The sequence below is a fragment of the Staurois parvus genome, unplaced genomic scaffold (assembly GCF_062004578.1).
Source record: "Staurois parvus isolate SC_StPar_1 unplaced genomic scaffold, SC_StPar_1.0 ptg000017l, whole genome shotgun sequence".
NCBI lineage: Eukaryota > Metazoa > Chordata > Amphibia > Anura > Ranidae > Staurois > Staurois parvus.
This window is the reverse complement of record NW_028317813.1, coordinates 12,082,486-12,097,754: the sequence shown is the minus strand read 5'-3', so window position 1 is coordinate 12,097,754 and position 15,269 is coordinate 12,082,486. Positions and strand designations below refer to the sequence as shown.

The 15,269-nt window shown below is 43.5% G+C and overlaps 1 protein-coding gene across 2 annotated transcripts in view; it reads right to left on the bottom strand.

Annotated features, from left to right (window-relative positions):
• Nucleotides 1-1,802: 1,802 nt before the first annotated feature.
• The window catches only part of LOC149473310 (inactive dipeptidyl peptidase 10-like), a 243,126-nt gene continuing 229,659 nt past the window's right edge, over nt 1,803-15,269 (bottom strand). For both annotated transcript variants that reach the window (XM_089679770.1, XM_089679763.1), the window contains exon 26: nt 1,803-8,955. Coding sequence is in view for 1 of the 2 variants with exons in the window: in XM_089679763.1 (XP_089535889.1) it covers nt 8,833-8,955 (123 nt within the window). In the remaining variant the exon portion in view is untranslated. The remainder of the gene's footprint in view (nt 8,956-15,269) is intronic.

Here is a 15,269-nt window from a genome sequence, read left to right as displayed (position 1 = left end):
GAGGCATTCTGTTTGGGACAGTTGATGTAAGGGGGGACTCTAAGCCCTGGTTCACTCTGATGCGGTGCAGAATTTGCAGTGTTTTCTGTGCGAATTCCACACCGCATCAGAATCACACCCCGTTCATGCGAACCGCTGCAGGTGTGTATGTTAACAACACCCTGAAAGCGGTCTGCAAAACGTGGTGCGATGTGCAGAATCGGATCACATAGATGTGAATACCTATTTTAGGTGTGAATAATCTGATTCTAGTGCGGACCCAATAAAAAGGGTCCTGCACATTTTTGGTGCGGGTGCGGTGCGAATAGAGCCATACAAAATACATAGCTCCAATCACGGTGCACACAAATCGTATGTGATTTGCACAAGAATTTGGTGCAGTTCCTGTGCGAATTACATGAGATATACCGCACATATGTGAACCCAGGCTGAAGGTGACACCTGATGAATGGGAACGCTCTGATAAGGACCCTGAAGTAAAGGGGCACTGTGAAGGGGAGCCCATGTAATAGGGGACTCTGATGAGGACTCCAGATAAAGGGGCACAAATTCTGTTTAATCATCCCAATCTAATTACCGCCTAATACATACTAGTCATGACACTGTGACAGACTCTCAGTGATCCACACACAGTGTTGACATTACTGTTGTAGTGCTTTTTATTAGCACTGATCACTGTACTGGTGTCACTGGGGATGTCAGTGACACCAAGTCAGTTTCCCCCAGTGTCAGAATGCCTGCCACAGTCCCGCAGTCCCACTATAAGTCGATGATCTACGCCATTTTAGTAGTAAAAAAAAATAAATTTCCAGTATATATATCGCCATTTGTAAACACTATAACTTTCACGTAAACCAATTAATTTACACTTATTGGGATTTTTTTTTTTACAAGGACATGTAGCAGAATACATTTTGGCCTAAATTTATGACGACATTAGATATTTTAACATTTGTTTAACTGGAAAAGAGTCAAAAATATTTTTTCTAAATTGTCGGTCTTTTTTTGTTTATAGCGCAAAAAAATACAAAATGTAGAGGTGATCAAATACCACCAAAAGAAAGCTCCATTAGTGGGAAAAAAGGATGTACATTTCATATGGGTGCAGTGTCGTATCGCAAATAATGGCCTGGTCAGGAAGGGAGGGTAAATCCTCTGGAAGGCAAGTGGTTAATTTGCAGCATGAAACGCAACAATAAACAGATAATTATGATCCAGGGGCGGACTGACCATTTGGAAACTCGGGCACTGCCTGAGGGCCCGGGGTAAGTAGGGGGCCCCATGAGATGTCCCTGGTACCTTTTTCATAGGCTTTTTTGAGTTTGGGCAAGGACACAGGGACCCCATGATCCCCTATTGCCCGGGGGCCCCATGAGTTGTCAGTCCGCCCCTGTTATGATCCTTACTGAATCTCATATATAGAATGTTATAGGATGGATGTATACTCCATGTTTTTATAACTTCATATATTTCAAGTTGTTTATGCAAAACGCATATTCTGATTTGTGCTATTAGATGTGTGTAATAAAGGCATTGTGTCCTCTTTGTTCCTTCCAGGGCGATCTGTTTCTGTTTGATAAGAAGTGCTATATAAGCAGGGAAGGATTCTATGAAAAGTGGGATGCAGGAAGGACGGACACTGTATTCCCCGTATACAAATATGCTCAATAAATATAATTCGGAGCCTTATCTCTGAAGGTAATTATTCAAGTATCCTTAAAAATAGAGGAACTTGGGCAGGAGGTACTGACCTCCCTACACAGAGAAAGATATAACATCTTATAAAGATATAACAAACAGCATATTTTTTAACAAACTTTATTGATATAACTGTTTGAATTGCATATTATTTCAAAAGCATGCTACATTTTGCAACCAACCATTCTTCTTTTGGAACTTTACCGAGAATTAGATAAGTTCATGATATCAAATTACTGTTTATTCATTACCAAATGTCCTTTTAGATGTACAGTATGTTCTTCTTGACTGTCAAAATGACTGTTTACCTGAACATTTTCTTTGCAATAAAAATACATTAAAACTAAAAAAAAGATTAACCCTAGGTTCACATCTATGCAGGTTGCATTTTGTGCGTTTCTGCATTGTGTTTTGCGTGGCATTTTGCGTTTTTGCTGTGTTTTGATGCATTGTGCATTTTTATTTTTATTCATTTTTCTTATTGCTAGGCAGTTTTTAAATGCAAAACGCATCAAAAATGTTGCAAAAATACATCAAAAACGCAATACATACTTTTCTGCAGCGTTCCCATTAAAGTGTATAGAACCAAAAAATGCAACGTTTTGCGTTCAAAAAAGTCCCTGACCCTTTCCAAAAAATGCACCAGGTAAAAACTCGGAGATGTGAGCCAGTCCCATAAAAATTCATGTTAAATGGACTGTACTGCATTTCTGCAAAACGCGGAAGAAACCACTTGGGTGTGAACCTAGGGTTATTGTATTCTATCAGTACCTGATTTTGACTTGGTATCAGCTTCCTGACATCCTTTGCACAGCAGTACTTTAGCTTTCCATACACTATGCAAAGTGTATGGTGCTCTGGTTGAAATTTACTTCCTGGGTGGCCCTAACGGCTCCCCCCTGCCCGTCATCATTCCATTGATAAATTGAAGGAGCTGGGTAGAAAACTGTTGGCCGAATAGCAGCTGCATGCAAACAAATGCAGCTGCTGTTAGGTTAGTCCAACAGCTACCTCCAGCAGCTGTCCATTCACACTGTATAATGTGGATGGAGGGTCTGATTCTCTCAATGTATGGCAAGCCTTATGCTGGAAGAGGGAGGGAAGCGCTAAAAGCCAAAAGAGCTGGAAAGGAACATTCGGAGAGGCTGGGGAAATAAGGTGACCACATGGTGTTGCTTAACAGCAGTAAGCAAAAGTCACCAACCTGGCTCTGCTGTCTGGTAGAGTTGTGTATGCCCCAGAACTTAATGGACAGAAGTACAAATCCCGAAATCGGTCCGCAAATCACAGTGTGATGTGCAGAATCGGATCACATAGGTGTGAATACCCATGCGATCCAGTTCTAGTGAGGACCAAAAAAGGGTCCTGAACCTTTTTGGTGAAGGTGCGGTGCGATTTGAGCCATACAAAATGTACACATGTGATTTGCACAGGAATGCGATATACCACACCGCATTAGTGTGAACCTAGTCTTAAGCACTTACTAACCACGCTATAACCGAATGCCAGCTACAGCGCGGTTATCCAGTTCTGGGAGGGCGTCATATGACGTCCACCCGCACACGCCCAGCGCTGCGCAGCCGGCGATCTTCGTGATTCGTGACACAGCTGATCACGTGATGAGGTAAAAGGCTAATCACAGAGGCCTTTTACCATGTGATCAGCTGTGTCCAATGACACAGCAGACCATGGAGTAAATACAGTTGCCAGTTACAACTGTTTGAATTGCTATCACAGCATGAGGAAAGTACTGCCGATAACTGGCAAATGTGACAGAACAGATCGGCACTGATCATCAGTGCGCTGATGATCAGTGCCCTGCAGTACCGCTTAGCAGTGCTTCCCACCAGTGCCCAGCAGTGCCACCCACCAGTACCGATCAGTGCTCAGCAATATCACCCACCAGTGCCACCCATCAGTGCTGTACAAGCAGTTGTGCCCATCAGTGCCGAGCAGTGCTGCCCATGAGTGCTGCCAGTCACTCCCATCAGTCAGGCCACCTGTCAGTGTCACCCATCAGTGCCGCCTATCAGTGACCATCATTGTTGCATATCAGTGCAGCATCATCAGTGCCTCCTCATCAATGCCCACCAGTGCCGCCTCATCAGTGTCACCTCCTCAGTGCAGCTTAACAGTGCCCATCAGTGCTGCCTATCCGTGCCACCTCATCAGTGCCCATCAGTGCTGCCTATCAGTGCAGCCAACATATATCAGTGAAGGAGAAAAATTACCTGTTGGAAAATTTTATAATAGAAACAAAGAAAACCTTTTTTTTTTCCTCTTTTTTTGTTTATAGTGCAAAAAATAAACTTCTACTGACACCAGTATTGGGGCAAATTTTCTTTAATTGATACCAGTGTTGGGGAACTATTCCTTCCACTGACACCAATGTTGGGGCACTATTCCTCTCACTGATACCAATAATAGGGCGCTATTCCTTCTACTGACGCCAATGATTGGGCACTAATTCTGCTGCATTTTTCACTTCCACTTGTTACAGTCCGGCCCCCCTAAAGTCAGAAGACTAGAAAGCTGGCCCTTTGTTCAGAAACTTTGGAGACCCCTGAATTAGACAATGAGATGCTTTTTATACCAGTGATGAAAATACTTAAAGTAATCAAAATACATGAATCGAATAGTAGGTAATAATTCATTATTGAATGGCAGAAATTTAAATACCAACAACTTTGTTTTCATAATGATATAGTCTGATATTTAAAAGCTGAAAGTTTAGGTTTAGGGTTTGTATTTAAAACAAAAATACATGCATGTGCAAATTGTAAATGTACTGTAATGTACGTGTCGGACATCAACATGTGAATACTGTGCTGTACCAAAAAAAATAAATTAAATTAAAAAAAAAAATTATATATATATACTTTTTTGGTGGGGGAAATAAAGCTTTCTTTTGGATATATTGTTTTGCAAAAATGTTCAGTTTTGACCAGTGTTCATTTTTTTAAAAGTAATTTTACTATGAATAAACAGTATAGATTTTATTCTATAATTTGTCCCGTTTACAATCACGGTAAAATAATGTTTCTGGTACAAAGCATGACAAAGTTATGAGCAAATTAAAAAATATGTTTTGTTTACAATGTTGCACATTTTTAGGCATCTCTGAAAAACTAACAAAACAAATTAAATAAATATTAGTTGTAAAGAAAATAGAAATAATCAGCAGAAATAGCTAAAGGGAGAAAGAAAGGAGTTAATTAGGGCTGACAAGGATTAAAGTGTTGCTAAACCCACAACAGTAAAATCAGTCTGTATATGCAGTAAAGCATGCTTGTTATACTCACTGTGGAGCTAAGGCTGGCCATACATTATACAATTTTCTTGAGAATTTTGCTTTAGATTTACCAAAAACGATATAATATGAGGTCAAACCTAAACAACACTTTCAATTATATCCAATTAGGCGGGCTCTTGCACTACATAGTTGAAGGTAAATCTAAAGGAAATTGGACAGAAAATTGTATAGTGTATGGCCAGCCTTAGGGGTTATTCATCTGCATTGTGTAAAAAGGCTGTTTGATCCTGTTGTCTGATCCTTCCCTTCTTCTACTGTCCCCAATCCATCTGCTGATAGTACAGAGCTCTAGGAGACACTCCGCACATGCTCAGTTTAGTGTGTATGGCTAGAGAGTTTTTTTTCCTTTGGGAGAGTGCATGTGATCAGCACAGAGCCAATCAGCACTGTCCAGGCACAGCGTCAGGGGTTATGCACTGTCAGGACAGGAGCGGTGGAATGGGCAGGCAGGCCTAATGGTAAAGTCATGCAGCGACTGACGACAGCCGCTACTCACAGACCAGAGTCCCTCAGGGCGCGGAGTCTAAGCCCCAGGCTGCCCTTCACCAGGGCCCCTGATGGTGGGGATGGACTTGACGCAGCCTGAGACCAGGCCGCGGCCCCCGAGTAACCCCAGCTGCAGGAACGACTGCCGCCAATGGCGTACAGCTGGTGGGAGCCAGATGGAAAACGTATAGCGTGGTCGGACAGGCTGGGTCGATAACAACGGAGCAAACAGTACAAGACGATAGACAAGAATACTCAGGTCACGGGCCGGGTTCAGCAACGGGACGTCAGGTAATGGGATAAAGCAGAGAATAGTCTTGTCCAAGCCGAGTCGGTTACCAGGAGAGCAACGAGAACAGAACAAGAGCTTGCTGCAAAGGAACATACAGGACACGAATGCAAAGAGCCACTACAGACAGCAGGCTTAAATGTGATCAGCCACACCCTTCTGGAGGAGGAGCCGTAGAGGCCTGAAAGCATAAAGGCTCCCACCATGTTTTGCAGGAACTTAAGATGGATGCCAGCACATGGAGCAACACAATCTCTGAGGAAAGGTAGGACCTTGACATGCACCCTCATAGGACAGTCAGAGCAGAATGAAATCTCCTCCTACAAGTTTTAACCAGTGCTCAGCTGAACACTGATAGAAGTCACAAGACTGCCATATACTGCTGATGGGAAAAGGTATTTAGCAGTTTATATTTACTAAAATAATTGAATTTTATGTTATGTGTACTGTGGAAGACCAGATATAGCGAATGCAGGGTCCTGGGTTTAGTAACACTTTAACTAAGGGTTAATAAGAGGTTAAATATGAATACATTAATTTTTTAAAAATGCATGGTTTACTTGACTAAAGTCATATGTATAGTAGCGCATGCCTTTGATCCACATATGCAAGAAATAATAACTCCAGTGTAACAATACATTGTTACATTGTAATACTCAATGACACTTGCAGACTATCTATAAGTATCATTTTTCAGAGACGTAACTCAATTTTGACAGCTGATCCTGCTTTGTAATACATAGCAATTGCTGTTTATAGCAGTGGGAGGATGTCAACAGGGGGAGACAAGCAGGAAGTAGGAGATAGCTCCTAGAAAATGTGTTGAAATTTGTTATAATGCAATTTCTACATTTAAAATACATAAGTGGTTGGAACTCGTTGAACAATGAGGATCCATCAGGGTTTTCATTTTATGTGCATTTGTATTCAGGGTTTTGCTGTGAGCTGTGCCTAGCAAGTACAGCACTGTTGGCAATTGGTGTGTACTCCCAGAAGGGCTGTATGTGCCATAAGGCACTTGTGAGCCAGTCACTTGGGGATCAAGGTTAGAGGGGTAGTGCCAAGTCTCAGCATTAACAAACTGTGGTAATATTTTCTTCTGGATATTTGTAACTAAATTCAAAGAATTGTAGGGGGAAGGGAGTGCAGGGAAAACTGAGAGGAGTCAGAAGGCTCTTTGTAGTTCAGGAAACAAAAAAGCACGGTTCCCTTCTCTAGTTTGGTGATCTGTATAGTTCAGAAGTAGTCATGCATCCAAAGTAGAGAACATGCTTCCTCCAATAGCGTATTCTAGCAGTATTTTTTTTTTTTTTTTTACAAAGAGATCAAGTGACACAAAAAGGAAGGGCTTGTATAAAATGGTGTCATCATTCATATGTGTCTAGGTCAACAAGATGTCTAAATACAGCTCTGTTACTAGGTGCATTTAAAAAATCTGCAGGTATGCAAACATCAGAAATGGCCGGAATGTCTGATATGTTGTACAACTGCATTATAACACTACTAAACTATTGATAAAGGTAAAGAATAAGCTACTGCAATGCTTCAACATCTGCCATGTCAATGAATTTAGTGTTCTACTGCCCTCTAGTGATGGGTATCGGTTAGACTGATTGGTATTATAAGGTTTGCAAGGCGCATATAAACTTAAAGTGGTTGTAAACCTCAGACATGAAATATGAAAAAAGGCTCTCTCTCTATAGTGTGTGCTTGCCTCTATCCTGAGCACTAAGGCTACGTTCACACTAGCTTTGTCAGCAGGCATCAGACAGGTGTTTGGGAAACGTTTTTAAGGCTTCTCAAACGCCTATGAAAATTCTGCACATGGCAGCACACAGTGCTGTTCACACTGAAGCGTTAGCATTGCATCGCGGCAAAACATGTTGAGTCAGGAGGAGTTGAAGGCTCCCATTCAAGTCTATGGTGCCGCTCCTCAAATGCCTGGCAGGCATTTGCGGGGCGTCTGCAAGGTGGTTGCGAGGGGTTTGTGGAGCATTAATACCATTTAACTTCATTATAGGCGTTTGCGGTGCAGTTTTAACGCTTGGGAAACGCCTATCAAACGCCTCAAAACCACGCATAGAGCGTTTGGGGAGCTTTAAAAACACTTCCCAAATGCCTGTCTAATGCCTGTCAAACGCTATAGGGGTATTTGGCAACAGTTAGAAATAAGTCAAGTGTGAACGAGCCCTAAGTGTCATTTCTGTCTGCTGCCTGGTTCCTCTCTAACTTGCATGAGTCACTTCTGGCAAGTTTTACAGCAGGAGAAAAAAGGGGTGATGCAAGGAATTTCAGCACACAGCCTGTGATTGTTAGGCTTCCTGTGAGTTGTGTGAAGGGGGTGTGCCCCTTCCCTCCAATCAGCTCTCAGAGCTCTCTTCACTGAACTCTGCAATGTGTAATTTCAGCTCCCCGTCCCGTTTTCTGAACTCTCAGACAAGCTTTATAAATTTTGGACTTTGAGCAGATGTAGTGAAGAGAAGATTGCACATAAACAGGTACAACTTATGCCAAAGGATTTGTTTCATCTTTGTGTATCACCTGAGGCCAGTCATTTTACTGGGTATATGTAAGGATTTACAACCACTTTAAAGAGATAACGAGTAGCAGTATAGATAGTCGACAATCTAAAAAATACAGTCTGAATGAAAAACATTAAAAGTGCTTTTTAAAACAAGTCTGACAAGAAGCATGGTTCATTTCCTTGTATGTTACATAAAGTTGCTGACATCTAGCACCTTATCTATATTACTATAGCAGTCAGAGGTATATATGCGCAGATCTAAAGCATAGTATTTTCTTTCTTTCATTTCTGGACTGCCAAAGCCTTCTTAGCAACAATCTTATAGGAACTGACTGTTAGGATGCACACCATGCACCATGTGGTCAACGCGTCATGGTGACACATATGCCTGCTTTGTAGTAGCACCTTGTACTTTTGATGGAAGCCTTGTGTGTGAATAGTTAAATACATCCATGAACAGGCGTGTCTATGGCAAAACCATCCACATCTTGTGCTCTGATTGAGGTTTACAGGGAAGCTCTATCACAGGTCTCTCTGCCTGGTGCCACTATTCTGAAGGCAGCTCTGCAGATAGGAAACCACAGACTGATGCAGGTGCTGCTGGCTCCCCTTTGACAGGAAGAAATGGTCCTCATCAGGATAAATCTACAAAGCAAAACAGTCATATTCAGTTCAGGTAACTTCATGGAAATGGACATCAATATAACAAATAATAACCACACTAATTTGTTTCCACTTTTTTGGTTTTTAACAAAATCTCGTTTTAAAATTTTTCCACTACTTGCTTACTCTGTGTTAAAAGACTAATGCCACAAACACTCTTTAAAAGCTGACCTCCCCTTCACTTCAGTATTGCATTTAGCTTAGTTTAAACATCCCCCTTTCTACAATCTACAATGATCATTTTTTTGTTTATTTGCCATAAACTCCAGTAAAGCTTACCTGTAGGTACAAGGAAAATCTTCTAAACATGTTCCGTTTAGGAGATATTCAGTGTCCCTGCAGCCAGTGAAGTCACTGGCAAATGGGCTCTGAAGGAATGACATACCCATGCCTTTCCTTCAGAGCTCTGTGTCTCAGCTGAGACTCCTGTGCATGGGACTGATGTCATTTCAGCTCGGTCATTCAAGTGGCCAGAGCACATGAACCCAGAAGGAAGACCAGATGAAGATGGAAACCCTATCAACCGTGACAGCGGGCCCCTGGAAAGCTTAATTTCAAGGTAAGTCTTTCAAAACCGCTTCCGCGTCACCCTATGGCAGAAATACTGCTACAGGGAGGCACGGGTGCGCAAAATTACATACTGTATATATACGTGATTTTTTAGTTCCGGGTAGGGGGCACGTGCGCGTCCTACCCGCGCCACCATTCACGGCCTCGGCTGTCAATCATCGGATCCTGGCCGGTGATTCCTTTGCTGGTACCCAGTGGTCGCTGAGTATTACTGACGGGGGAGAGACCTGTGTATAAACAACACAGATCTCTCCCCTGTCAGTTCCTGCAGATTGCTTTGTATGGCCCTGCATAACAGAGCCATACAAAGCAGTGTGCTTACAGTGTAAAGCACTCACAGCCAACATAGTAAAACAGCACACAGTTAACCCTTTCATTGCCCCACATGTTATCACCTTCTTGTCCAGTGCCATTAGCCCAGTGACAGTGCATTTTATTAGCTGGGGATGTCAGTAACACCAAGTTAGTTCCCTCCAGTGTCAGAATGCCCACCGCAGTCCCGATATAAGTCACTAATCGCCGCCATTACTAGTATATATAGTGCCAAGACATGTAGCAGAATACATTTTGGCCTAAATTTATGACGAAATTTGATTTTCTAAATTTTTTTACTGGACATGTTTAATAGCAAAAAGTTTTTTTCTCAAAATTGTTGGTCCTTTTTTGTTCATAGCGCAAAAAATAAAAACTGCACAGGCGATCAAATACCACTGAAAGAAAGCTCTATTTGTGGGAACAAAAGGACATGAATTTCATTTAGGTGCAGTGTTGCATGACCGTGCAATTGTCAGTTAAAATAACGCAGCGCCATATCGCAAAAAATGGCCTGGTCAGGAAGGGGGGTAAATCCTCTGGAGGGTAAGTGGATAATGTGCTAGTATGTGATGCATACTACCACATTATGACATTACCTTGCAGGGAGAAGGTTTTTATTTTTTTTTCAGTAAAGTTTGCTTTATCTTTTCTGTTTTGTGCCCCCAGCTCCATCTCCATTCTCACCTAGGACACAGTGATGTTGCCACCACTCATATCCCAGGAAGTATAATCTGGATTACAGTGGCCAGAGGAGGGCGAAGCTGGTACACATCATCTGGAGGCCAGCTGTCAGAACCGGAAAGAGATATCTGGCTTTTAGTAGAAGGCTGTGCAGCAAAGAGCAGTGAATCCCAGCTGATCAGTACTGTATATGAGGATATTTCTTGAAGATAATGCAGCTTAAAAGGTATGAGGATGTTAAAAAAACCCAGGGGAGAGGCAGAATATGAGGACTGCTAATTGGGATTTTTTGACCAAGCTTTAAGGGAGGCCCAAAGGCGTACAGGTATGAAGAAAACTTTAAGTCGCATAGTTTTTTTTTAACACTGAATGGGGCATAGGATATTTTCTGCAAAATGTGAAGATTTTCCCCTGCAAGGTAATGTCATAATGTGCTAGTATGCATTGCATACTAGCACATTATGAAAGACTTACCTGAGAACAAAGCCCTCCAAAAACGTGCTGTCACCACTGCAAAGGTTTCCATCTTCACCCAGTCCTTCTTCCGGGCTGCAGCCACTTGAATGGCCGAAAACGCGATGACGTCACTATGGCCATGGCACACAGCTCTGAAGGAACAGCACGGGTATGTCACTGGCTGCTGCTCACTAGAATATCTCCTAAAAACAGTGCATGTTTAGGAGATATTCATTTTGCCGATATGTAAGCTTCATTATAAGTTTACCTGTACGTAAAAATATAAAAAATACGTTTACTAGTACTTTAAGCTTCTAAACTCATATTTTTTCACTTAGGAAATCCTGGAATTTAGCATTGGAGGGGCAGTTGTTCTTTTTCCATCAAAGGCTCACTCTTCTTTGTAGGTCACTGAGGAATCTAGAGCAGTTTAGGAACAGCTATGCGTCTTAACTTTTTTTTTTAATGTATCAACTTTCCTTTTGCTGTGAGGCCAAATTATTTAAAATTTTTTGATGCCTATTTAATCACTTCAGTATTGGGCACTTTCACCCCCTTCCTGCCCAGGGACATTTTCAGCTTTCAATGCTGTCACACTTTGAATGACAATTGCGCGGTCATGCAACACTGTACCGATAAAAAAATTTGTATCATTTTTTAGACAGAGCTTTCTTTTTGTGCTATTTATCACCACTGGGTTTTAGTTTTTCACTAAAACAAACAAAAAAAGAAAATGTTTTTCTTAGTTTCTGTTGCAAAATTTACCAAATAGGTAAGTTGATAGGCTGCACTGATGAGGCTGCACTAATGGCCACTGATGAGGCTGCACTGATGAACACTGATCAGGTTCCGATTATCTGAGGATGAGTGCCCTGATTATCAGTGTAAACAATATACTGACAGCCTTGCCGGTTATCGGCTCCCCTTTCCACATACACACACATCATGAGAGGAAAGGGCTGCAGATAATCGGCAAGTCTGTTTACATGTGATCAGCTGTGATTGGACATAGCTAATCACATGGTAAATGACTGCTGTGGTTGGCCCTTTACCCAAAGGACACAGCGGTCACAGAGCGTGCCCAGTGCTGGACTTGAGAACAGCACTGTAGCTGTCTTTCAGTTGGCAAGTGGTTAAAGACAGCCCTACCTGTGCTTGAGCCCGCTGTCAGCTGATACTGGGTTACAGGTGTGCAAAAGTAAGTTCACTCCTATGACTCAGAAGAAAAATATGACCAAAAAGCTTTGGCCATACTTCTCTTTTAATGTGTACTTAAACCTAAGAACAAAATGGTAATATATTGCAGCTTCCCAATCCTTATATGTAGCATTCGTTTTCTTTTTCAGCTTTTTTTCCTATTGTTTTACCTGGTGACCCTGACAGTAAGGCCTCGGTTAGCCGGTTTTACCAGCCGCAACCGTCCAACCTCAAATAGCATGGTTGGCGGCCATGTTAGTAGACATCACCACAACTGCATTACATCAAAAGTTATGCAAGCTGCTGCATTTGGCCACAGTAGCTATTCAAGTTCACGGGACTGCTATGCAATCATATGTAATGCAAGTGGTGGTGCCACAGTTCTCTTGGCTTTTATTGGATAACATGGGCAGTGAGGAGGTGTCACGAGCCACCTGACAAATGCCTCTGGACCTGAGGCTAGTTTACTATAGGCAAATAGGCTGTTCACTTTGCAAGGGAAGTTACATTTTGGATGGAATTTGGTTAGTGACTGTAGTGAAATTTAATGTGCAAGGAGAGAAGAAAAAAAAGTATTTTTGCTTGCACATGATAGGATGATGGAAGTCAGCAGAGCTTCACCTCATTCTCTAAGCTGTGAGGGAACACTCCCTTGCAAAGCCCATTTGTCTTTTTTAACCCCACTGTATGCTCAGTTCACTGCAGGACACTAGGAGCACACTAGATTTCTTTCAGGGTCTAATGGTATTTTTCTGTATCTGAAATGTTAATATACTTGAAAGATAAACCACGCCTGACCGCCACCCCGTATACCTCTTAAAATGCCTCTCTACTCCTCCTTTTCATATTCCTCTCCTCCGTTCCCAAAATCTCTTTTCTCTGTACCTCTGCTCCACCCAAACAACTGTACATCTCACCTTCACTGGTTCCATCTCCCTACTACTGCTCTCATCACCTCCTGTTGATACTCCACTCTCCTTCTGACCTGAACGCCAGAACTGGTAGACATACGCGCTCATGTACATCCCGCTCCCATGTCACCTTTCTCACCCTTCTTCTTCTCCTAACCTCTGGGGATATTTCCCCTAACCTTGGTCCTCCACTACCTCACCCACACACAAGGCATCCTCTTTCTCCCGTGAACTGCCGCAACCCCCTCAATCTAATATCTGTCCCCTTGCTCCCCAAAACCACCCTCCCGTTTTCTTGTGCACTCTGAAACGCCCGCTCGGTCTGCAAAAAGCTCACCACTATCCATGACCTCTTTGTCTCCCGCTCCCTTAACCTCCTAGCGATCACCGAAACCTGGATCCAAGCAACAGATTCTGCTTCCCCGCGGCACTCTCCTGTGGAGGTCTCATCTGCACCCACTCACCCAGACCCAGTAGTCGGAAAGGTGGTGGGGTTGGTATGCTCCTGTCACCACAGAGCACCTTCCAAGTCCTCCCAAACCCTCCCTCTCTATCCTTCTCTTCTTTCGAGACCCACTGCATCTGGCTATTCTCTCCAATCTCTCTGTGGATTGCAGTGATCTATCGGCCTCCTGGATCCGTGTCCCGCTTTCTCGACGACTTCTCCGCTTGGCTACCCTTCTTTCTCTCCTCTGAACTACCCACTATCATCCTTGGAGACTTCAACATCCCTATCAACATCAATAACCCGGCTACATCCCAACTCTTCCACTTAACCTCTTCTTTTTATATACAGTGTATACAGTCCCCCACTCACTCCGACGGGAACACTCTAGACCTTGTCTTCTCTCATCTTTGTACTCCCTGCAACCTCACAAACACCCCCTTTCCTCTCTCGGATCACAACTTCATCACATCACCTTGTCCGTCTCCTCGTCCTCAAACACATATCCCTCCAAACGGCAAACAATCACCAGCAGAAACCTCCGCAACTTGAACCCTGCTCCCTTCCACTCTGCAACTGACCAACTTTACGACAGCATCCTTCCCCTGTCCTGCCCTGACCTGGCCACTACTGTCTACAACAATTCGCTGTCAGCCGCTCTAGACTCGCTTGCACCCCCAACAACACGAAGCATTAGGCCCCGACCGCTATAACCCTGGCAGACTGACCACACCTAAAATCTCAAACGACGTAGTCGTGCACTGGAGCAACTATGGCATAAAACCAAATCCCAACAAGCGTTCACCCGATATAAATCTGCCTTCCTAACATACACTTCCTCCCTTCACGCTGCCAAACAAGCCTACTTTGTTACCCTCATTAATACCTTCTCCTCCAGTCCTCGTTGGCTCTTCTCTACTTTTAACTCTCTACTTTCTCCGCCCCCACCTCCACCCAGTACCTCACTCACCGCCCACGAGATTGCTAACCACTTCAAAAACAAGATTGACGCAATTCGTAGGGACATCGCCACTGCTCAGACTTCCACCCCACCTAGCATTCCTCACACTAAAACCCCCTCAACACTTCGCTCCTTCTACCTCACTACTACTGAAGAGGTCACTAAGGTCTTCTCAGAAGCCCGCCTCACCACCTGCCTCCTGGACCCTGTCCCCACACAACTCCTACGGTCACCCTCTTCTTCCATCCTACGCTCCCTCACTCACATCTTCAATCTTTCCCTTTCTACTGGCCCCTTCCCCTCCCCTCTAAAGCACGCGCACATCACTCCCATACTTAAAAAAACCCTCCCTGGACCCCACCGACTTGAACAACTTAAGACCCATCTCCCTGCTGCCATTTACCTCTAAACTCCTAGAGCGCTTAGTCTACAATCGCCTGAGCTCCCACCTCACTGAAAACAACCTCCTCGATCCTCTACAGTCTGGCTTCCGCCCCCTACACTCCACCGAAACTGCCCTACTCAAACTCACCAACGACATACTATCCGCCGAAACCAATGTCCACTATACAGTACTCCTACTCTTCGACCTCTCTGCGGCTTTTGACACAGTTGACCACCCCCTCCTCCTCAAAAAACTACTCTATTGGCCTTAGAGACTCCGCTCTCTCCTGGCTCTCCTCCTATCTATCACAGCGCTCCTTCAGTGTTACCTATAACACTGCCACCTCCTCTTCACTCCCTCTCTCTGTTGGGGTCC